Genomic DNA, 22,121 nt, shown 5'->3' on the forward strand with positions numbered 1-22,121 from the left:
TCCACATTTGCTGACCAGGGCAAAAGTCTTCCAGACTTCTTTGGTTTCAGCTGCCAGAGAAGCCCAAAGCCACAAAAAGGAAACAGCACCACAGAGGCCCAGCCCTGGGGCTCCTGGCCACTGTTCCGGTTCCTGCTACCCCACCCGGGGGCACCCAAGCAGGGAGGCTCCCCACCTCAGCTCCTCTGGAGTAAAAATACTCCCAGTGCTGGTCATGCTCCACCACTCAGAACCTCCAGGGCCTAAACGACACTCCCAACAGAAATACACAGGAGCTGCCTGTGTAAGTTTGCACTTTCTAATAGCCTCATTAACTCAGTACAGGCATACCTCATTTTATCTGTACGTTGCTTCATCGTGCTTCGTAGGTGTTTTGTTTTTTAATAAACTGAAGGCATGACTCTCCACCAGCAAAAATGTCAGGACTCACTTTATTGTGATACTTGCTTTATTGCAATACTTGCTCTATTGCAGGGGTCTGAAACCAGACCTGCAAAATCTCCGAAGTATGCATGTATATCCAAAATGTTATCACTTCAACAAACCTTCAATAATCTGGAGGGCACATGACTTGCTCCACACACCCACTGCCACCCTGGAGAGAAGGGGAAGGGGCAGAAACCTCGCAGACACAGCACTCAGCTGGAGTCTCACCATTCAAAAGGGACCGCTTGAACAAGCCTTGACAGGGACTCCAGCTTTAGAAGACGGAATATTGAAACAAAAAGCAAGCATTTCCAAGACTAACGTGTTGTTCATTGGGAAGCAGTTTCCCTACTGGCCATTAGGATGGATCAGCTGAAGGGCTGCAGAACCTGCTATAGAAGCAGTCATCATCTGAAGAGTTTATGAGACTAAAAATAAGCATGTCCAGTGTTATCTCTGGGTGGTGGAATTATGGGTGGGTTTCTATGATCTTTTCAGGTTAATCTGAATGCTGTTAATTTTTCATAATAAAAATCATTATTATAATAAAAAAATTATGTAAGATTTGTTGTTGTTGTTAATCCTCACCTTAGGATATTTTTCTCCATTGATTTTTAGAGAGAGTAGAAGGGAGGAAGGGAGAGGGAGAGAGACGGACAGGAAGGGAGAGAGAGGAAAAACAAGAGGAGAGAGAGGGAACCATCAATGTAAGAGACACATTGATTGGTTGCCTCCCGAATGCGCCCGGACTGGGGATTAAACCTACACTGCAATCCAGATACCTGCCCTTGACTGGGAATCGATCCTGCGACCCTTCAGTGCGATAATGGGGGTGAGGGGTGGGGGTGGGGGGAGGGGGAGATCCTCTAACCACTGAGAACACCGGCCAGGGCTAAGTGAGATTTTTTTTTTATTTATGTATTTTTTAAAGTATCAATTCTTTTTTATTTTATTGACTTGAGAGAGAGAGAGACAGAGAGAGGAAGAGACACAGAGAGAAACAGAAACATCAGTTTGTTGTTCCACTTATTTGTGCATCATTGGTGGGTCTTGTATGTGCCCTGAGCGGGGATCGAACCTGCAACCTTGGCTTATCAGGACGATGGTCTAACCAACTGAGCTACCGGCCAGGGCTGAGATTTTTTTTTTTTAAACATTCTTTTTCTTTTACTGAGTCTTCAAAATCTGAGTATATTTTACACACTCGGCACGTCTCCATCCAGACCAGCCAGGGCTGTCCAACAGCCACGTGAGGCTCCTGGCCTTCGTTCAAAGGCTCCAGTGAGCGTCTTTGCTGGCCTTCTGGGGAACTCTGAGCTGTATTTACTCACAACACTTCTGACACTGACTGTGGGGGATTTCCACACCAGCCACTTCTCCAATTTTCTGGGCACCAGCTAGGAGTCCAACAATTCAGTTCCGTTCCGATGCTATCTACCTGGAGCTTGCCTCAGACCCCACAGGTCAAGGGCTCAATCCCACATGACTGACCCCCTGTGGCTGGCCACAAGTCCTGGGCCTCCTGAACTTCTGACCAACCTGCTATGAGTTGGGAGTACAGAGCTGCTCAAGTTCCACAATTTGCTAGAACAGCTCACAGAACTCAGCAAAGTGCTATATTTACTATTACACGTTCGTTATAAAGGAAGAGGTGCCTGGGCCGAGGTATGGGGAAGGCACAAGGAGCTCCCCGCTCTCTCCTGCTCCTCCACATGTTCCTGTTGTTTAGGGTTTTTTCCAAAGGAGGTCTTGTTACACAATTGACTGAATCATTGACCTCTGGCGACGGAACTCAATCTCCAGCCACTCACTCTTCCCTCCCTGGAGGTCAGGGCTGTGCTGAAGGCTTCATTCACACCTCTAATCACACCTTGGCCTTCTGAGGACCTCATCCTGAAGCTGCCCAGGGCCCCAGCCATCTAACTCATTACCACACCACAGACACCACTCTCACTCCAAGCGCTTTGGGAGCTGTATGCTAGGACACTGTCTGATCATACTACAGGACCTGACATCACAGCCTGCCCTCTGCCCTGCCTCAGTCCTCACATCACCGTGAGGAGAGCTGGACGGAGAGGACACAAAGCTCCAAGAGCTCCAGTAACTTCTCCAAGCTCAGGGGAGTAGGACCTCCAGCCCAGGTTTGTCTGCATCCCCACTTTACCAGAATTCCTATTTCACTCCCGGGCTGGAAACGTGCACAGGGCAGAGTTGCAAAGGGACAAGTGAACCACTTTGTTCCCATGCAGGAATCCTGCTACCTTGCTACTCTCCAAAGGGCTGGTCCACAAACACCTGACAGGGGACATTATTCCACTTCAGCTAAAGACCTGACCTGTGACTAGAATTCTCATCAGGGCCAGAGATACCTGCCCAGGTGGACAGGGGCAGCTCTGGGGCAGGGCCTGTGCAGAGAATCGACTTTCTAAACAGGCAGACGTTGGTCAGCTTGTCACTCCCTTCCCTGCCCCTGGACGCATGGGGTGGGAGGGCAGGGTTGAGCAGGGGCTGCTACGAGACTGGTCCTCACCTGGCGGGGCGGCAGCTGATCCGGGCGGCCCTTCCACCCTTCCAGAGCGGGAGGGGCAAGAAAGGGAACAAATAACGCGGAGGGATCTTCTCCCAGTCAGGACATCACGCCCTCGCTTCAGCGTCACTCGCCCGCCAGGCTGAAGTCCGCGGGGCCAGGCGCTACCCCTACACCGGCTGACCGCCCTCACGGCCGTTCCTCCCACCGGACTCCACCACCACGGCCGCCCCCACCCGCCGCCCCGTGCGCAGCGTTCCCCCGGAGCCCAGCCCGCACTCACATCGTCCATGAGCAGGAGTAGGATGTTGGGTGGCTGCGGGGTGCCACTGGCCCCCAGCACCGCTACACTTATCACCTGCAGCAGCCGCCACCGCATCGCCGCAGCAACCGCCGCCATGGCAACCACGCCGGGCGCTGCAGGATCCGGGCCAGCGGCGGGGAACAGGGCGGGCAGCTTTTCCGGCAGGGCGACGGGGCGGGGCCAGGCCGGCTGAGTGACAGAAGGGGCGGGGCCCGGGCGGCCGCGTGACCGGCTGGGGGTCACGTGACGTGGCCGACCGGGCCTCCCAAGATGGCGGTGTGCGTGGCGGTGATCGCCAAGGAGGTGCGTACGCGGGCGGCGGGTGGCCCCGCAGTGCTCCGGCGCTCGCCGGTACCCCCGCCCAGGTCCCGCCCTCGCTCTCCGCCTTCCCCCTTCCCTGCCCGGAGGGCCCCGGAGGGACCAGCCGGCGGACTTCGCGGGGCGGACGGCGTCGGGGCGGTTCCGGGGAGGCGCCGCCTACATCCGCGTCTGCAGCTGCGCAAGCGTCATCCCCGGGCGCCCACTAGCCGGGCCCTCCTTTCCCGCTGGGGCCCGGCCCCCGACCCCCCCGCCGGTACCCCCTTCTCGCCCCGAGCCAGCCGCCCACTTCTCCATCCTGCTCCACCGCACACGCCGGGCCACGCCGGCGCCCACTCAGACGAGAGACCACACAGCAGTCACAGCGCTGCTTTAAAACAAACCAGATGGCGCCACGCTCCCGCCTGAAGTCTCTCCGTTCCTTGTCCGTGCTACTGTCGGAATAACCCGGTCGCCTCCTCCCTCCCCATATGTGACGCCCTCCACCCCAGAGAACGGGATTACTGGCAGCCCCGCGACGGGCTCTGCTCTGCCCTCTCACCGCCGGCTTTGCGCCTGGACGCCTCTCCCCCGGCCCCCTTTCCCCACCTTGCAGCCCCTTCGCTGGCCGCTGCAGGTCTAACTTCCTTAGAAAGCTGTGTCTGAGTCCTGTCTCTGAGCTGGGAGCTGTCCACGTGCTCATGTTACAGGGCCCTTCTGTGTCCTCCATGAGACCAGGCGTAGGAGGCGTTCCTGCCTCGGAGCTCCTGGCGCTGGCTTCCTTCTTAGCTACAGCACGTTATTTGTTGGTGGATTTGGGGACTGCCTCCACCAATGTCAGCCCCTTCAGAGCAGGGACGGTGTAGTGTTCACTGTATCTGGGCAGCGCCAGGCAAGGGAATTGTGACATGAGGGAGCCCCCAGCAAGATGCTGTTAACTCTAATGAATATGAAGAGATGGAGGGAGGTTTGAACGAAGCCTGGAAGAGTTCAGTGAGAGGGCAGGCCAGTGCCTCTGCTACGGTGAAGAGATTGCAAGAGGTGGTGTATCAGGAAACAGCCAGTAGTAGGGGGCCCGGAGGAGAGCGCGTGCTGGGGCTGGGCCCGGGCCCCCCAGAGGAGGTAAGTGACCTGTCCAGGTGACAGGTTGTCAGACTGTGCTCAGATCCATTTTTGTGAGAGAGTAGAAGGGACACAGAATATAGACATCTAATTACATCAGCTTTACTTTTTTTTTTTTCTGCCCACCCTAGAGATGCCCCTTTGCAGGCAGTATGTAAGGCAGTGCCCACGACAGTCTGGAAAATTAACCGACGGGTTCTAGAGAATGAGAGTGTTCGTGTGGCTAGTTGGCGCTTGGCTGGTCCTCCGCCCAAGTGCTCTGGCCTCGTTTTCATCGTCGGTGCGCACAGAGTGGATTCGCGTCACTTCAGTTGCCCTCATCCTCTCTTGCAGAATTACCCTCTTTACATCCGCAGTGTCCCCACGGAGAATGAGCTGAAGTTCCACTACATGGTGCACACGTCCCTGGACGTGGTGGATGAGAAGATCTCTGCAATGGGGAAGGCCCTGGTGGACCAGAGGGAGCTTTACCTGGGCCTGCTGTACCCCACAGAGGACTACAAGGTGTATCCTTCACCGCCAGCAGGGGCCTGTCAGCGGGCTCCTCCCCACAGGGCTGGAATCCAGGGATTCCGCCTGAAGTTGTGTGATGTACTGTAGGATCAGATAACCTCGGAAGGCATTTTGTATCATCACTTGAAAAGAAAAAAGGTGAGGGCTTTCAGCCCAGGGGGAATTAGGGCCGCTTGAGGCTAATTGAGATTTTGCCCTTTTTTCCTTTAATTAGGAGGATAATGTGGGAAAAGCCAGGCTTGAATTACCTAGAGCAGTGGTTCTCAACCTTGGCTGCACATTAGAATCACCCGGGAATCTTTTTAAAATCCTGATTTCTGGGCCTCATCCTCTGGAAATTCTGTTTTTTTGTTACTAATGTTGTGGCCTCACCCCATAACAAAGAAACAGAATTTCCAGAGGATGAGGCCCAGAAATCAGGATTTTAAAAAGATTCCCAGGTGATTCTAATGTGCACCCAAGGTTGAGAACCACTGACCTAGAGAATTGTGACTTTGCCAGGTTTATAGAAGAGCTGGGGAGCTCCTACTTTATGCCTGCAAGGGTTTCTTTCTCAGCGGGGCCACCATTTCTGAGCAAGGAATGATCGGTTCACTCATTTCATTGTCAGGTGCAACCCACAAGTCACTGTAAAATCTTGACCACTCCCTTGGGGCAGATGGCTTGAAACCCACGGAGTTCAAAGATGTTCCCACAAGCAGTAATGTAGCTTGCCCACAGTGATGCTTGCCCGGGAGCCAGTGTTCTATGAGTTGAAGTGGCCTTTAGAGGTGTAGACACTGCAGGCAGGATTTGTCCTTTGTGAAATCTCTAGTTTATCAGTTAACACTACCAAGCTAAGCATTGATTCATAAAGAGGGCAGGGCCTGGGCAGGACAGCCTTGGAGTTTGAATCAGGGTGGGGTTTAGCTGCCTGCCCTTTGCTTCTCTAGTAAACACCAGAAGCTGCCCCCAGGAGGTGTCCAGTCACACCCAGCAAGACAGGCCCAGCCTGGGGCATTTCCTGTGATGCAAGGTTTGCCATGTTTCCCAAAGTGGCTTTGGAGCCAGGGGCGTGCACAGATGGCCTTCTGCTTTCACACTCTCAAGTGAGGCTGTTTCATGTTGTCACAGAGTCCCTGTGTTGACAGCTTGTTCCCTAACCAGCTGTGCAGATATGGCTACGTGACCAATTCCAAGGTGAAGTTTGTTATGGTGGTGGATTCTTCCAACACAGCACTTCGTGATAATGAGATTCGCAGTGTAAGTGCAGGGGGTCTGTAGGCTGTGCCTGGGGCTGTTTGTTTTCCCTTTGTTTAAAAATGTTGAGAGGCAAAAAATATGGCAGTAATCCTGTGTACATGTGAATTAAAAATGTTGGTTCTTATTGCAGATGTTCCGGAAGCTGCACAATTCCTACACTGATGTGATGTGTAACCCCTTCTATAACCCAGGGGACCGCATTCAGTCCAGGTGGGCCTACTATCATGTTTGCTACCTTCATTTGTAGGCCCTGCCTTGTTAAAAGGCAATGATGTTGAAAGTGAGGGAGGGAAGGTCTTTTTAAGCAATGGACACTGTTCTCCTAAGGCAGCAATTCTGAAGCAGCAGAACTCTATTTTTTCAAGCAAACTCTCACCCATATCGCCAACATATAAAACAGATGGGACTTGGGGGACAGAGCTCGCCTATTTGTTTTCCCATGTGCCCCCAATAGGTACTGGGGCACCGTCGCAGAACCCAGTGAGGGCTCAGGCATATGGACAGGAGCCTTCTGGGAAAACATCCTCCTGTTAATGCCTAATTTTGTCTTTGATATTGAACTTGAATGGTGAGGAAATTGGATTGCAGATATCTTCAAATAGCCTTCAAATAGTCTTTTAATTTTGGAATGTCATGAAGTTGCTTCGGAAAGAAGCATTCACACACTCCAAGCCTGCTCCTGGGAATTCCATACATTTCTAGACACGCTTCCCAAGGGGCTTCTTGCAGCCCATAGGTGTGAGGACACTACAGTGACCTGAACCAGGCCCTTCCTCTGGTGATACTGTGTTTTGGGTCATCTTGGGCCCCAGGGGGGAGAAGCCAGTGCTGTTATGTAGAACCTGTGTCTCCTGGGCTGTTCGGGGCCCTGCAGCCCAGCACGCCCACACTGCAGCTCCTCCACCCTGTCTGGGAATCCAGCGGGCAGGACCTCGGGAAACCTGGAGGGAAGGGGGAGGCAGGAACTTAGATTCTCGTTGCCAAGTGTGGCAGGACACACGTCCTGGTCTCTCAGCTAAGTTCACTCATCTGGACGTTAAAGACTGACTCCCAGAGAGGCGTGGGGTTCAGGCAGGGCCACAGAGCCTGCCTCTGGGCGGGGTGGAGGGCCAGGTCTCTTCTCAGTTGCACTGTTTCTCTTTGCAGGGCCTTCGATAGCATGGTGACATCTATGATGATACAGGTCTGTTGAGTGAGAAGATTGCTGCCTGTTGATTGAAGAGAAGTGTTTTGTACATAACTGTGTTGTGTAGATGTGTATTTATTATCATTTACCCCACATGGGTGCAAGGCCAGGTGGGGTGCATGTCAACTAAAGGTCTTGTGACATCAGATTTGTGTTTTCCTTCTGCCGACGGTTTAACTAGAGAGAGTTTAATGCAGGACTTTTCAGGGATGGGGCAGACAGAGGTCAGGGACAAGATAGCAGGGAGCCGTTGTCCCCACAGGCACGAAGGGGCAGTGGGAGCTGGTTGGTAGGAGCCCACAGAGCTTGGAGCCCTGGAGAGGCTTTGGCCATGGGGCAGCCTCTCTGTCCCGTCAGCTGCTCTTGTGGCGCCCTCCAGTGGCTGACCAGGTGGGGTGCTGTATAAGGCCTCGATGGCCAGATTTAGAACTTCCTCCACAGGGAGAAGTTCTCTTTCTGGTCTTGCATCAGCCTGATGTCTGGACTTGGCCCAACCTTGGGAGGCAGCTGTTAGGAGATCTAGGCCACTTTGTCTAACTGCAGCATCTCACCTGTGGCTGTTGCTTTCTGAGCATGAAGGAGCCTCTTCCATCTGTTGGTGCACAGTGTTTCTAGTGGCTTGAGGGCTGGATGGGATTAGGCTCTGAGTCCCCTGCTGCGCCTCAGGCTCGAGGGCAAACTGCCTGCGGGGGGAGGGGGGAGGGCTTACATTTGAGGAGGAGCTGATGTAATTAGATGTCTACATTCTGCATCCCCAGAGGCTTGCTCAGCCAAGTCGGGAGGACAGTCCTAATAGTTGACTGTGGCTGACGTGTCAGCCCTTCTGGGGTCAGGCACCCAGGTTCTTTGCCATTTTTGTGTCCTGTGAAGTAGGAGAGGCGACAGGGACCTGCTGAGTCTGAGCCCCACAGTCTGCTCCAAGTTGTATTCAGCGCACACAGCTGTTGGCTAGCTTCCTTGAGTCAGCGCCCCAAGACAGACGCTGCATCAGGAGTCCTTCCCTCCCGCCCTCAGTCACTGGGGAGAGGGTCTCTGACCAGGAGGAAAGTGGCTCAGATCCCTGGGGGAATGGGCTGTACATTGGTGAGCCTAGGGCTGGAACTGGGAGATGAACTTTTCTTTTCTTTTTTTTTTTCTTTTTTTTTTTATTCTTTTTTAAAAAAATATTATAATAAGTATTACAAACGGTATTACATATGTGTCCTTCCCCCCCCGCTGCCCTTGACAATCCCCTGTCCTACCTTACCCCCCAGTGTCTTATGTCCATTAGTTATGCTTATATGCATGCATACAAGTCCTTCGGTTGGGGAGATGAACTTTTCTACGCACCCTTTTGGATTTCCTTCCCTTCTAACAAGCACAGGATTACTTTTTTTTTTAAAATATATTTTATTGATTTTTTACAGAGAGGAAGGGAGAGGGATAGAGAGTTAGAAACATCGATGAGAGAGAAACATCGATCAATTGCCTCCTGCACACCCCCTACTGGGGATGTGCCTGCAACCAAGGTACATGCCCGTAACCGGAATCGAACCTGGGACCCTTCAGTCCGCAGGCCGACGCTCTATCCACTGAGCCAAACCCGTTAGGGTTAGGTTTACTTTTTAAGTTACAGAAATAAAAACAACAGCTAGGAATGTGTGTTAAAAACATGTCCCAGTCCCCCTCTCCTGCCTCACTGCTGGTGGAAGTGGGAAACCTAGAGTAGGGCTGAGAAGTACCAAGCAGGCGTTGGTTGCAATGCCAGTGGACCGTTGGCCCCCCCTCACAGGATTTCTTCCCTGCAGTCCATGGTTGAGGTTTTGATAGTGATCTCTTCTGCCTGAGCAGTGGCTCTGATAGGGATTGCAAGTTGCCGACCCAGTATCCATTCTTCCTTGCTTCCTTACTTACATTATTGAGGACCATTGACTAGACAAAAGATATTTCCTACCTTTCATAGCACGCAAGGATAGGTAGTTTTTATGGCATGTAAGTGAATGATGTTGGGAGAGACTTTCAGGAAAGATACTTCAAAAGGGGGTTCACATGACAGATGGAGTCCTTTGTCATCTTCTCCCTTCTTCCTGCCTAAAACTTGAATGTGATGGCTGGAGCTCATCCCCTAAGGACAGGGAGCAAAAAGCTAGCAGGAGCCTGTGTCTTTGCTGACATACCAGCTCTTAGCTACTTGCATTCAGTATTTTTTTATGTAAAAAAAAGAAAAGAAAAGAAACCCTTGTTGAGGCCATTGCTATTTGGGTTTTTCTGTATTTACAGCCAACCAACTCATAAGTGCTTTCTACATTAGGGAGTTTTCACACACATTGTTAGGTTGCATTCCCATTTTAAGTGTGAGGAAACCAAGGTCGGAAGTAATGTGTGAGTCTTTGTTCTGCCAGCAGAACTGTCAGATGGCAGTTTCACGTTATCTTTTTGCATCTTTATACAGGAGGTGGCCTGTTGAGAGCCACCTGCCTGGCTTTCCTCTGCCACCCCAGGGCTGAGCCTCTCGGTTGCAGGTCCTAGTCAGCCCTTGGCTGTTGTTCCAGATGATTTCTTCAGCTGAAGTTCACTGCCAGCAGTCAGTCTTCCCTCGGGCATCAGTGCCTCTCCCTTTCTGTCCTTCTGGCCCAGACCAGACAGGGGCAAGGGAAACCGTGTGTCCGGGCTTTCTCCAGGCACAGCCACTCCAGTCTGCTCAGTGGCTCACTGCTCAGAGCCCATGGCAGCCACGTCCAGGAGCGCTTTCCATCCTTCTTCCACCTTAGTCTGCTCAGGCCTGCAGTCCACAGGAAAGGAGGGACCCCTGGGCTCACTCTGTCCTCGAAGTGGCCACACAGAAAGGATCAAGAAAATGCATCTAAAGAGGAACTGGTTGGGGTAGAAGACTGTCAGCAGGACATTAACAGAAAAGCCAACACGCATGATGAGGGTATCAAGACCAACACAGACTCCCCTTGCTGAGGCCTAAGGTGCTGAGCTGGCAGGAGCTGGTGTCATCTGCCAGGTGCTACAGAATCTGCAGCTCGGGAACCACCTCTGGTGGCATGCCTCACCTGCGGCCCCACTGCTCATGGTCCCGACCACGCTCAGAAATTCCTCGACCAAGCCTGGCTCTGCCCTGAGCTGCTGGGTGACCTTGGCACGGTTCCTGACACTCAGACCTTCCACCCACCTTTTCACTGGAGGGGGAAGGGACTTCAAACAATAGCAATGTACTCTCACCGTCTGGAGGCCAGAGTCAAGTCAAGGTGTCAGCAGAGTGGGTCCTTCTGGCCATTCTGAGGGAGGATCCGTTCCAGGCTCCTCTCCAGCTTCTGGTGGCTGCCAGTGATCCTTGGGGCTTCCTGGGTTTCTTTGCTGGAAGCTCACAGGTGGTGTGCACAGGCCCCAGAGCCCACCAGACCCTCGTGGCATCCCGGGCACGGCGCCTCCCAAGGCATCAGACCCTAATCTTGTTCACCACTTTCTCAAGATCCCCACTTAGTTCTAAACTGTCTGGACACAGCTGTGGCCACTTGATGTGTCCCTGTTTAGCCAACATCTCTCCCTTCATGAGGTGAGATCCAGTTTGGGAGGGGTGCCTCCCCAGTGCCACATGCAAGACAAACCCTTTGGGGTCTGGGGTGCCTCCACTCCTTCCCTGCTGCCCAGCAGGTGTGCCAAGAGATGCTGGGAGATGGAGAAGGGTCAGGTTGGGCAGTGTGTCAACCTCTCTGTGTGTCAGCCTCCCTCTGCCTGCATTCCTGGCACCTCAGGGGTTAATGGCTTAATGTAGAGAAGCTCAGAGCGAGTCCATGCACCCCAGTGCCCCCATCTCAAGGTGCCCTGGTGACTCATGGGGCTCACACACCTTGATGACCCGGCCCTGGAAGATGCTCTTGTCCAGCCCCACAGCAGCCTGGGCTGAGCTCAGTAGCAAACTCGATGTAGGCATAGCTGGGGTGAAATGAGGGCTGGTGAGGGCCAGCCCAGGCCACCCATGCCGGGCAGTTCCCTGGGGTGCCCAGCCCCCTCCTCACAGCCCTGTACCGACCCTTTGGGGTGTCCAGAAAACTTGTTGCACAGGATGGTGACCTGCTGGACCTCCCCACAGATGTTGAAGTAGGCCTCCAGCTCCTCAGCAGTGACCCTATAGTCCACCTGATACGGGCACGGCCTGGTGAGGGCGCTGTTGCAGAGGCCTCCCCCTCGGGGGTCTCCCCCCTGAGCCTCCCCCTTCTGGCCCCCCTGCAGCATGTTTTCTTGGTAGAGAGGGGTTGACTGGAGCCCAGGGTGGGGGAGTTGGCCCAGGCCTCTGCCCCCACCCCTGTTGGAGGTGGACTGGGAAACGAGATGAACACCCTCATGTGTTAGGCAACACCCCCATGTTTATTTGGCCTGTGCAGAGTGTATGGCTTTATAAAGTGGAGTTTGCTGCCAATGATTGGCCAACTGGGAGATTTCATGTGGAAATCCTGACTCCCACTCACGTTGGAGAATCAGAACACTCGACCACACAGGCCCACAGGCCCTTCCCACCTCTTTAGACCCACCACCCTCTAGTTTCTTCCCTCAGGCCTGTGTGGCTTTGAGTTTGCCCCCATACATGTCCCTTCCTTATTTTTTAAAATATGTTTTTATTGATTTTAGAGAGAGGAAGGGAGAGAATAGAAACATCGATGAGAGAAACATCATCAATTGGCTGCCTCCTGCACGCCCCCTACTGGGTATCAAGCCTGCAATCCGGGCGTGTGCCCTGACCAGAAATGGAACCTCTTGGTGCATGGGTCCATGTTCAACCACTGAGCCACACCGGCTGGGCCGAGTCCCTTCCTTTAATCCTCACAATCAGGAGGAAGAAGCAGACCAAAGTGGCCCCTAAAAAGACCCCATCTCACTCCCCTTCTGCCCTCACGTTGCCCACGTACATGGATCTGTGGTCCATTTCCACCTTCTCAGGGACCCCAGAGCAGGACAGGGGTGGGCCGGGCTCTGGGCAGCTGCTAAGGGCAGACACCTCATGTTTATGGCTCACTTCTCACTCCTGGGGCCTGTTCTAGAAGGACTTAACTGTCATCTGCTGGGCCAACACTCCTTGTGAGCTGGCCCTTTCTCAGCAGCAGCTCACAGCCCACCCTGGTTTACAGAGGAGGAAGGGGGCTCAGAGCTGCAAGCCCAAGGACTCGGGGGCCTGCCCACCCACCCAGGGAAGGGGTCCACCTGGCCCGCTGGCTCCTACCTGTCTCAGGACTCAGTCGCTGCTGGGCCAGCACAGACCTAGCTGCCTCCTCTTTTCCGACCTGGTCCTGCGCCCTGGGCAGCTCTGGCCCCTGGGCCTGTTCCATGGCCCACAGCTTCAGTTTGATGGCCTCCAGCTCCTGCTAGCATATAGCCCAGGCTGAGCCCCAAGGCAGGGCACCCAGGCCCCTCTTGAGGGAGGGCAGAGGGAGGCAGGCCTGACCCCAGTGGTCCTCAGGGTTGGTGACCCATCAGGAACATGCTGGGGGCTTCTCCAAGAGGAATGGGAAGGCCATGTGGACTTGGGACACAGAGAAGCTCCTGTAATCCTCCCCCAACAGACAAAGGCCCCTTCAGGCCAGACAGGTTGCCCTGCTCCCTCCAGCCTGTGCAGGGATGGGCATCCCCACTACCCTCTTCCAGGCAAGGGACAGTGGCCTCTCACCCCCGAGGTCAGAGCTGCGGTAGTTCATCTCCTGCCCCCACCACCTGCCCCCATACACAGGGTGCCCAAGGTCCCCGGCCAGCCTCTACCTGATGCTCCAGGCAGCTGTGCTCCACGAAGCTGTTACCTGGTCTGGAACTGAGTACTCAGCCAGGTCCTCAGACAGGTCCTCCCTGTCCATTAGAAACGGGGGGAAGCCTGTATCTTCCTCATCATCCTCCACTTTCCCACCCTCTGGCTTCAGAGGGGTCTTCTCAGTCCAGCTCCAGACCCCCCAGCCTTGGGCCTCGGGGTCTGAGGAAAACCTCTGGGGCCAGGCCTCGGTGGGGGGTGGAAAGAGCATGTCTACAGAAAGGCCTGATGGGTGAGGATGAAGTGAAGGGCAGGGCAGACAAGGCCTCCAATGCTCACTTCCACACCAGCACCTACTGGCGCCCTCCTTGGGTTTTAGGCCCCTCCAGGCCAGCTGCTCCCACTAAGCACCTAAAAGGCCTCCAGCTGCAGCCAAACTCCAGACTGGCTTCTGGGCCCTGAGGAGTCACAGGCCATGGACACCGGCCCGTCCGCTTCTTACTCACTGGGCAGGCATCTCTAGGACTCTCCAGCTGGAGAGAGGAGTGCAGCTGAGGCAGAGTCCAGGGGAGCCTCCCCTGTGTCAGCTCAGCCAGGCTTCAAGGCCTGAGCCACGGGCAATGACAACCCAGGAAGCTCACTGGAGTCGCCAGTCCACATACCTTGATCAGTGTTATACTTCAGTGGTAGGCCCTGTTATGACACAGACATGAACAAATTATCCGAGTGCACAGAAGGAGGAAGGATGGTATAGGGTTCAGAGCAACCTTCCTGGAGGAGGTGGCATTTGAGCCACATTTGATGGACTGGGTCAGGGAGAGCTGGGGCCAAGGACGGCCTGGGCAGAGGGAACAGCTTGAGCAAAGGCCTGGAGGGGTGAGGACAGGGTGGTTGCCCAGGGGTCAGAGGTCCACCCATCCATCCATCCATCCATCCATTCCCCATGGGCCCTTCCCCCACTCCAGTTCTGGATCAGCTTTTAGGTAGGAGCTACATAAACGAAGCCAGAATCCTGCTCTGGCTACAGGACACAATGGTTGAATTATGTGCAGATCAGGCAATGGATCTTGGGCACCTGAAGGCAATTTATAAAGCTTGCTTCTTCCGCCTCTACCGCTCCTCACTGCTGCCCGTGGAGGGCAGCTGCAGGCCCGTGTCCCTGTGTGCCCTGGTCTCCTCCATCTGTCCTCGCCTGGCTCAGCGTTGGTGGAGCTACTGTTGTGGCTTTTCTGTCCTCCTGGCATTTTTATGGGGGGCCCTTCTAGTGTGTTTGCCTACTCCAGGGCATAACTAGTAGGTCCAAGTTTGGCTAATTGGGGTCTCTTCCCTGGGAATTTGGAACTGGGGGGAGAGTTGCAGGCCACAGTAGACCTGGACTGTGAGCTTGGAGCTGGAGTAGCATTCCTCCCCCGGGGTGTGGGGGGCGGTGGGGGCTGCAGGTGTGAGGGGATGAGACATTGTCCTGGAAGTGGGGACACTTGTGGCTCCCGCCCCAGCCCTGGCAAGCGTGGGCCCCTGCCTCTTTGTCTGACTTCCCCTTCCCTTTACCCGGTTCTGTTCTCACCGCCATTGAGGCTGAGCTGAAAACTGCATGGTGTCCCCTTGGTCCCCGAAGAAGGTGGTCTCCAGGCAGATTCTCATGGCCCCAGGCTGTGGTCCTGTATGTGCTGGCCTCCCAGCTCAAATGCAGGTCCTTGACTCTCCCCTTTTTCCGTCTCCACATTTACATGTGCACGACTCTAGGGGGCACTATTGTCACTGTACTACTTCCAGGGAGCCTCCCTGATTGTCCCTCCTCCTTGTGGCCACTGTGCCTGGACCTCGCCTGATGTCTGTCCCATATAAATGACACTTGCCCAGGTCTCTCCTGACAGGCCAAGGTGCCTCAAGGCAGCGTCCAAGTCTGCACTGAGGACAGGGCTGGCTGGACAGGGATGGAAGTGCAGCCACAGCCTGTCTTTCTTCCCTAACACGAGGCAGTTGGTCCCCTCCCTCCTGTGGGTCTAAGACCCCATGGAGGGCCTCTGGTCAGGGCCCTTCCCTCTACCTCCACGTGGGAGGCAGGACATCGCGGTGCTGTGTCCAAGCCGAGAGCCGCTGGACTCAGGCCCGGGCCCGGCAGCCTCCCTCTGAGCTCAGCCTCTGCAATGGAAAAACGTTGTCATCCCACTCTATGCTGAGATTGCTGACACACCAGGCCCAGCTGGGGCTCCCGCCAGCCGCCTGGCGTGGGGACAGCCTCGCCTCCACACTGGCCTTTCCAATGATGCCTTTCAAAATACACCATGTTCCAAACCTGGTCTCGAGTATTAATAACATCCCTCCCCCAGGGGCTGCCTGTGAACCAGGAGTGCTGAGTACTGGGCGCCCGACTCTGGATGGGACCTGCCCCAGGAACTGGGGCACCATGGCTGACACTCTGGCTCCTTAGGATCAAGGTGTCCCTTCCCTTAGTGTCCAGGCTCAGGGTCTTATGGGAGGTGCCTGGCACTGCCACAGGCAGTGGGGCTCGGGGCCCATGAAGCCATGGGTGTCATTTGGGGTCCAAGGTCATCCAGATCACCTTGAGGAAGCAACCTTTGAAAGTTCACCATACAGGAGGCTGGGGGTGTACTGAACGGGTCTGCCCGCGTCCCATACACACTCCAACGTACGCCACACGGTTGTTCACTTGCTTGGGCAGGACCTTGTCTCTCTTGTTTGGAACCTAGAAAGCCCCCAACACATTTGGTGAATAATGTGTGAAACAGGACAGCCCAAGTCGCCGTGAACTCAAGGAGAGGCAGAGCCGTGATGGCAAATGTTGGCTTTATTACACGACACAGAGGTAACTGACGTGACCTGAATTATAACGTCTTACAGTGTCCAGGTCAAACAGAGTACATCAGAGGACACGCGACAGGGACGGCATGCCACGGATCCTACACAGCGCGAGGAAAACCCGTTACAGGAAAACGACCCAACACTCACTGTCCAACTCCTTTTGGGGAATTTAAAAAATAAAAAGAGAAGAGGAAGTGGAAAATCAATGTGTTCCCCATGAGGTGTGTGAGGCTGTGCCCTAGTCCCATTTCCACGCCCAAACCCCTAGGCCTGCAAAGGATGCAGTGGGTGAGCCGACAGCTGGCCTGGCTGGGCCCTGTTCAGGTTGGGAGCAAGGGCACCCAGTGCCTTCATTCTAATATTTAAAAACCAGGCCCCAGTTTGAGTCCTAACATTGCATTACTGCTACAAGGGGTCTGTGGGGTGGCACTCCAGGGGCCAGCCAAATTGAAACAAAAGGAACAGAAGCATGCAAGATAGTGTTTTCTGGAACTTTGGGGGACCATTATAGGTTGCTGTCACAGGCATCTAGCTCCCCCAGACCTTATCTACGAGGTGTCCAGAGAGCAGACAGGTCCTCAGAGTCTAGCTCCTGCACCCCCTCTGCTTTCCTGCTCTCCCTCCTCTCCTGCCATCAGAGCCATAATCCAGGACCTTGATCACAGCCCCATTTTTGGAAACTGCTCCATGTGGCATGGGGGCCTGTGGAAATGGGCTGATGGGGCTGGGGAGAGCTGGGCAGGGGGCCCCTACTGGGCCTCTAGGTTCCCAGGCACACCTCCCACCATTAGCCAAATTCAGCCTGGGCAGGGCCTGTTCCTGCATCATTCAGAGCTCTGAAGAGCTAATTTCCAGCTGTCCAGGACCCCAGCATGGAAGATGGGGATGGGAGTGGGGCAGTGTGACCATGAACACCCGGGAGAAGGGGCTCCAGGAGCTGGTGTTGGGAGGGAGGTCAGCATTGGGTTCTTTCTTCCCCTCCTTTCCTTGGGACAGTGACCCCTGGAGACATTGTAGCCCAGGCTACAATGCCAGGGTGCAGCCCAGGCTACAATGCCAGGGTGCAGCCCAGGCTACAATGTTAGGGTGTAGCCCAGGATGTCAGGGTGCAGCCCAAGCTACAATGTTAGGGTGTAGCCCAGGCTACAATGCCAGGGTTTTGCCAGGTAATGTGCTCACCCTGACTGGTGGCTCTGGTCACAGGGTCCCTGAGCAGGTATATGGGCCACTTCCCAACTCACACTCCTGGCCCATGGCCACCACAATTTCCAGGTGGGCCCAGACTGGCCAGAGCTGTTGCTAGGACATCGGTCCAGTCTGCCCATAATGCCTGTCACAGAACCTTATCTGTCTCTGGAGCAGGTCTGGACCTCCCCACAGATGTGAGAAAGCTCAGGTCATGGGAGGAGGATCCAAAGCACCCTCGAGCTTTGGAACATGAAGGGGGTTGGTGGTGCTACTAATGGGTTCAGTGGCTGCAGAGGTGGATGGATTGAGATATGGTTGTATGGGTTAGATTGGAGGAGGGGTGGATAGAAACATGCATAGGGATGAATGGTGGAGAGACGAGCGGATGGGTAAAAGGATGAATGGGGGAGGATGGGATCAAGTGATGGTTGGGATATAGTAATGGATGGATAGATGGATGGATGAGTAGATGGATGGATGAATGGATGGATGAATGGATAGATGGGCGGATAGATGGATGAGTGGTGGGTGAGTCAGTGGGTGGATAAGTGAATGGATAGCCAGACACATGTCTGGTCTGGACAAAAGGATGAATTGATGAAAAGAGAGAATCAATAAGTAACTGTAGATGGGCTGAGGGGACGGGCAGAATGATGGCTGGACATGAGAGCTAGAGTGGGCTGGGATAGGCAAGATGGGTAGACGACAGAGACAAGGCTTTGGTGTCATTTTGAGGATATATTTGGAAAAACTGGCAAACAGGAGAAAGTTAGGGCCTGAGCCGATCCCTCTCCACCATGTCGCTGGGATAAAACCAAAACCAACACCTTCCTGCCCCTTTCCTATCCATCTCCCTCTTCCATTGAACCTCTTGGGGCCTTGATGAGTGACCCCATTTGCCAAGCCCACAGGAGAGCCCCCTCCTGGGAGGCTGCTTCTCTTGTCCCACAGCTCTAACCCTCCTGGGCCCCTGAGGCTCCAGCTTTTCTCTTTGTCCCCGGTCCTGGCTCCCCTGTGTCCTGGTGAGCCTGGGGATGGAGCCCTCCCTATTCAGTGCGCTCTGGGGTATGCTAGCCTGTCCATGCATGTAATGGGAGGCGCTGGTCTTTGCCAACAGAATACCCCCCAGACACCACCTGGGATGGTGACACATCCTAAGAGAAAGACCAGCCTGGGTCCAGGACAGGATGGAAAATAAGGAGATGAGAGGAGGGGATGGGAAATGTTGAGGGTCACACACCAGGGTACTTTCCACACGGGGTGAAGGAGAGGGGCCCGGTGTGGGCACACATCCTGCTGTCCCTCGCCTGTGGGCTGTGGGCTCTGGCTGCCGCCTTCCTGTCATAGTTTTGGCCTCAGGAGGTAAAGCTGCCATTTTGGTTTGGAGGGAAGGAGGCTCTTCGAGAGCTGCACCTCACCGAGTTTTGGGTCACCTGAGTGGTGGTGGCCTGCGGAGAGGAGACCCTGGCAGCCACACCCCTGGCCAAAGCTCAGGAGGTACCAGGGCAGAACAGCCCCTGAGCAGACAGCAGGAGGCTAGATCCCCTCGTTGCACAAGAAAGGCAGTGCTCCAGGTGCAGACACAGGTGCCGCATGGACACTCATGTTTAGCGCCTCTAGTCCAAGTCCTAATGCAAAAGCTCTGACCCCCCACCCCAAGCTATTGATGCCATATTTGGTTGTGAGGTCTTTGGCCACACGGGGCCTAAGCACAGCGATAGACAGAAACACCAGCTCTCTGAGCATGGAAGGGAGCGCCAGCACCTTCCTCACAACTCCCTGGGCAGGAGGAGTGGGAGGAGCTGCCTACTGGGCTGACACAGCCATTGCCAGCTCAGCACCCTCCCGCCCACTCTGGGTCTGGTTTCCTCACGGCAACCCCCACCCCACCTTGCTGCCATCCCCTGATCCTGAGGATGCTCTAGGGCCACAGGGGCTCTGCCCTGGGCCTATGGCCAGCCGCTCATGCTAGGTTTCTGCAGCCCCGCCAGGGGTGGCTTCTTGGACTATGGGATCTGGATGTGAGAACCACATCAGAAAACCTTTTGTAGATGGCCTGAGGGCACCCTCCTCCCAATTGCTGGGGTGGGAGGGGCTGTCCCACCTCAGGCCCTCAGCCCCTGGTTCAGACCTGGAGGTTGGTCTGACCTGGACGTTGCCAGCTGACCAACATGCCAGTGTCCCTGGCAAACCTGCTTGTCCCCAAAGGGGGACCATGCAAGGGGAAGGGAAACAGAGGCCTTCAAGGCAAACCTGCGGGTCTCCAGGTGAGGGGCTTCTCCATCAGACCATCAGCCTCACCCCCAAGTCCAGACGGCAGGGATGTGAGTGATTAGGGGCCTTCGCCCTCTTGCACCAGACCCCCAGCGTGCCCTGGGCAGACACTCTCCAGACACCCCGTTTAGCAGCAAACCTCGTGGGAACAGAGTCCAAAGCGCCCACCTCCAAGGGGAAGCAAACCCATGTCACTGCACATCCGCAGCTGCCGTTTTAATAGATGCGACACTTAGGAGAGAGAAGGACGGCAGGCTGGGAACACGATAGCAGCCTTCGCTGTCGTGAGAGCCCCAATCCCAAACTGGTCCTTGCTTTCCTGACATCCACGAAAGCAAACCTCTGAGAGTGTGACAGACCCACTCACCAGGCCTCGGAGATGGTGGCTGGGAGGGGGAACTTTCTGGAGGATAAAGAGATCTATCTTGGAATTAGGTCTATTTCAGAATTAGGTTTTCACTGTCAGGTGTTGTTCGGGGTGGCACCTGGTCTGTGGCACCCAGATGAAATCCATCTTTTCAACACTCAAAGAATGAATCTTACAACTCTGAAAAAGAGATAACAATAATCAAACCAACCCACTGCTCCCCGTAGAACCACAGTTCAGATTTCTTTGAAAATCGATTTCCTACACTTGACATACTTCTGCAGTTTCTCTTAATTTTTTTTTTATTTGGCAAACATCTCTTCTTTATTATCATCATGAATATCATTATTTGGACCTCTGCAAGGACTATATACATTCACATTAACGTACACTATTGACTTCTTGCCTCCTGGTGGGGCCCCCCAGGAACCCCGGTTTCAGTAGCTGGTCACTCTCTGTATTGCACTCCAGTCCTGGGAACTTCTCACAGCGATGCAAGAAAATGCCAGATCATGGACCATGCTGCTGTTTGTTCTCCACTGAGTACAGGTGAGAATTCCTTACTCCTTTATTTCCTCCTTGAGATCGCTTGGGGGAGTTGAGTGGGGAAGGGAGGACAGAGCTAGAGTGAGGGGACATCCCCACTGATGATCAGCTGGACAGAAACGTGAGGTTATACACAGCCGACTAAGTCTCCAGAAGGCGTGGAGAGGGCAGACTGTTCTTGTTTGGAGTTTTTTTTTTTTTCCTTCTTTTTTTTTCTGTAAAAATGTGAAGAAAGAAGAACAGGTTCAGGGGACACTGGTGGAGGGTGGCGATGGGGCAAAGACGAGTTGGGTGGGGCAGCACTGAGGGGAGAAGAGGTAGAGGAGGAAAAACGGAGAAGCAGTCGTTATTGGCGCAGTTGCTGTCTCCTCGTGCTTTGAAAAGCACCCAAGAATCAACCCGAAAGATTGTCACAGTTTTGTTTCAGAATTATGCTCTCTCTGGGAAGGACACGTTAGCACTTTTTTTCACAAGTGGAAGAAATGAAATGTGATGAAAATTCACAGAGGGCGTGAGGACAGATGGAGGCATCTTCCCCTGCACACGTGTAGTGCATGGCTAGGCATGCCCCGTGTGCACACGCAGACACACGCACGGCGGGTGGGGTGCTGAGGGCTCGAGACCCACCGCCCTGTGCCCAGCAAAGGCGTTGCCGTCTAGTCAAAAAGAAACAAAAGTCGCTTCTTGTTGGGCAAAACCCTCCAAACCCCAATATCCCAAACTCTAAAAACAGAATAAAAAGAAAAGACCAACATCTGTACAAACCCAAGAGTGGAGTAAAACAGTGAAAAAATACTTTGGCAGTGACAAATTTTGGATTTTGACTTCTCGTGTTTGCTTTTTGGATTTCCTTTGGAGCAGAGGTGTGTGCGGCATCCTTGGCTGGCTAGCTGGCAAGGTAGTTTACAGGTATGCTTCCTTTACTTTTTTAAAAAACTTTTTGGATCTCTACTTAAAGCCAAAGAGTTTGACATTAAAGGAAAAAAAAAATCTGAAACCAAAAATGCTTCTTGGGTCAGAAACTGAAGTCTTTCTTACTATCTCCACCTAATCAGCCACATACCCTTGGGGTAGTTTCGGTGACGCAGAGGCTCAGATCTCCGGCTATAAAACAACAGTTTTCTTTTCCCCTTTTTAATTAGGAAGGGGGAACCCCCACAGTTTTCTTAGTCCACTTCTGAGTGGCTCTTTTGCCATAAAAATCCCCCAAAATTCTTCACTGAAAATATAAGCCACCAAACAACTAGTTTTTTTTTTCATTAAAGAGAAAGTGTGTGAAAGTCATAAGGACAGGAAAAAAAAAAAAGGAGGGGGAGAGGGAGAAGGAGAGGTAGAGAGAGGGAGCGGGAGGGAGCGGGAGAGAAGGGCAGTGGACGAGCTGGCGGAGCTCCAGCCGGTCCCTCCGTGGTCTAAAGCCGGGGGAGGGTCTGAGGATGCTTGAAGAGGTTGTCGCGTGAGATCGTCAGGTAGCTGAGGAAGTTGCGTTGAATGCATTTTTTGTTGGTTCTGTGTTTTCTTTTGGAGAGAAGCAGTAGCAGCAGTGACTCCAATGGTCGGGCTCCCAGGGCCGGGCGGAGTGTCCGGCAG

The 22,121-nt window shown here is 54.0% G+C and overlaps 3 protein-coding genes across 6 annotated transcripts in view; 1 reads left to right on the forward strand and 2 right to left on the reverse strand.

Annotated features, from left to right (window-relative positions):
* GALNS (galactosamine (N-acetyl)-6-sulfatase) overlaps positions 1-3,445 on the reverse strand; it is a 29,726-nt gene extending 26,281 nt beyond the window's left edge. The window contains exon 1 of one of the 3 annotated variants that reach the window (XM_006097349.3): positions 3,237-3,445. In XM_006097349.3, coding sequence (XP_006097411.1) covers positions 3,237-3,353 — 117 coding nt within the window. In that variant the 5' untranslated portion in view covers positions 3,354-3,445. The remainder of the gene's footprint in view (positions 1-3,236) is intronic. The other 2 variants (XM_014463134.2, XM_023761074.1) reach the window with 2 other exon arrangements.
* A 23-nt stretch (positions 3,446-3,468) lies between these two features.
* On the forward strand, positions 3,469-7,763 carry TRAPPC2L (trafficking protein particle complex 2 like). 2 transcript variants are annotated; one of them, XM_006097348.3, is made up of 5 exons: positions 3,469-3,560; positions 5,010-5,182; positions 6,344-6,431; positions 6,562-6,641; positions 7,578-7,763. In XM_006097348.3, exons 1-5 carry the CDS (start codon positions 3,528-3,530, stop codon positions 7,621-7,623), a joined length of 420 nt encoding a protein of 139 aa, XP_006097410.1. In that variant the 5' UTR covers positions 3,469-3,527; the 3' UTR covers positions 7,624-7,763. The 2 variants fall into 2 exon arrangements, with proteins under 2 accessions (XP_006097410.1, XP_023616843.1); XM_023761075.1 differs by having other exon boundaries at positions 3,480-3,560; positions 5,033-5,182.
* Positions 7,764-10,305: 2,542 nt separating this feature from the next.
* On the reverse strand, positions 10,306-13,607 carry PABPN1L (poly(A) binding protein nuclear 1 like, cytoplasmic). The gene is given in 8 exon segments (XM_023761105.1): positions 10,306-10,487; positions 10,656-10,827; positions 11,453-11,510; positions 11,512-11,538; positions 11,636-11,742; positions 12,497-12,581; positions 12,859-12,959; positions 13,392-13,607. Coding segments are annotated over 8 exon segments (948 nt in total).
* Between the last annotated feature and the right edge of the window lie 8,514 nt (positions 13,608-22,121).

This window comes from Myotis lucifugus, unplaced genomic scaffold (assembly GCF_000147115.1).
Source record: "Myotis lucifugus unplaced genomic scaffold, Myoluc2.0 scaffold_198, whole genome shotgun sequence".
In the NCBI taxonomy this organism is placed as follows: domain Eukaryota; kingdom Metazoa; phylum Chordata; class Mammalia; order Chiroptera; family Vespertilionidae; genus Myotis; species Myotis lucifugus.

Coding starts and splice junctions, on each gene's coding strand:
- TRAPPC2L (XM_006097348.3), top strand. CDS start 3,528: ATGGCGGTGTGCGTGGCGGTGATCGCCAAGGAG. Junction 3,561..5,009: donor TGGCGGTGATCGCCAAGGAG/GTGCGTACGCGG, acceptor CCTCTCTTGCAG/AATTACCCTCTTTACATCCG. Junction 5,183..6,343: donor CCCACAGAGGACTACAAGGT/GTATCCTTCACC, acceptor CCAGCTGTGCAG/ATATGGCTACGTGACCAATT.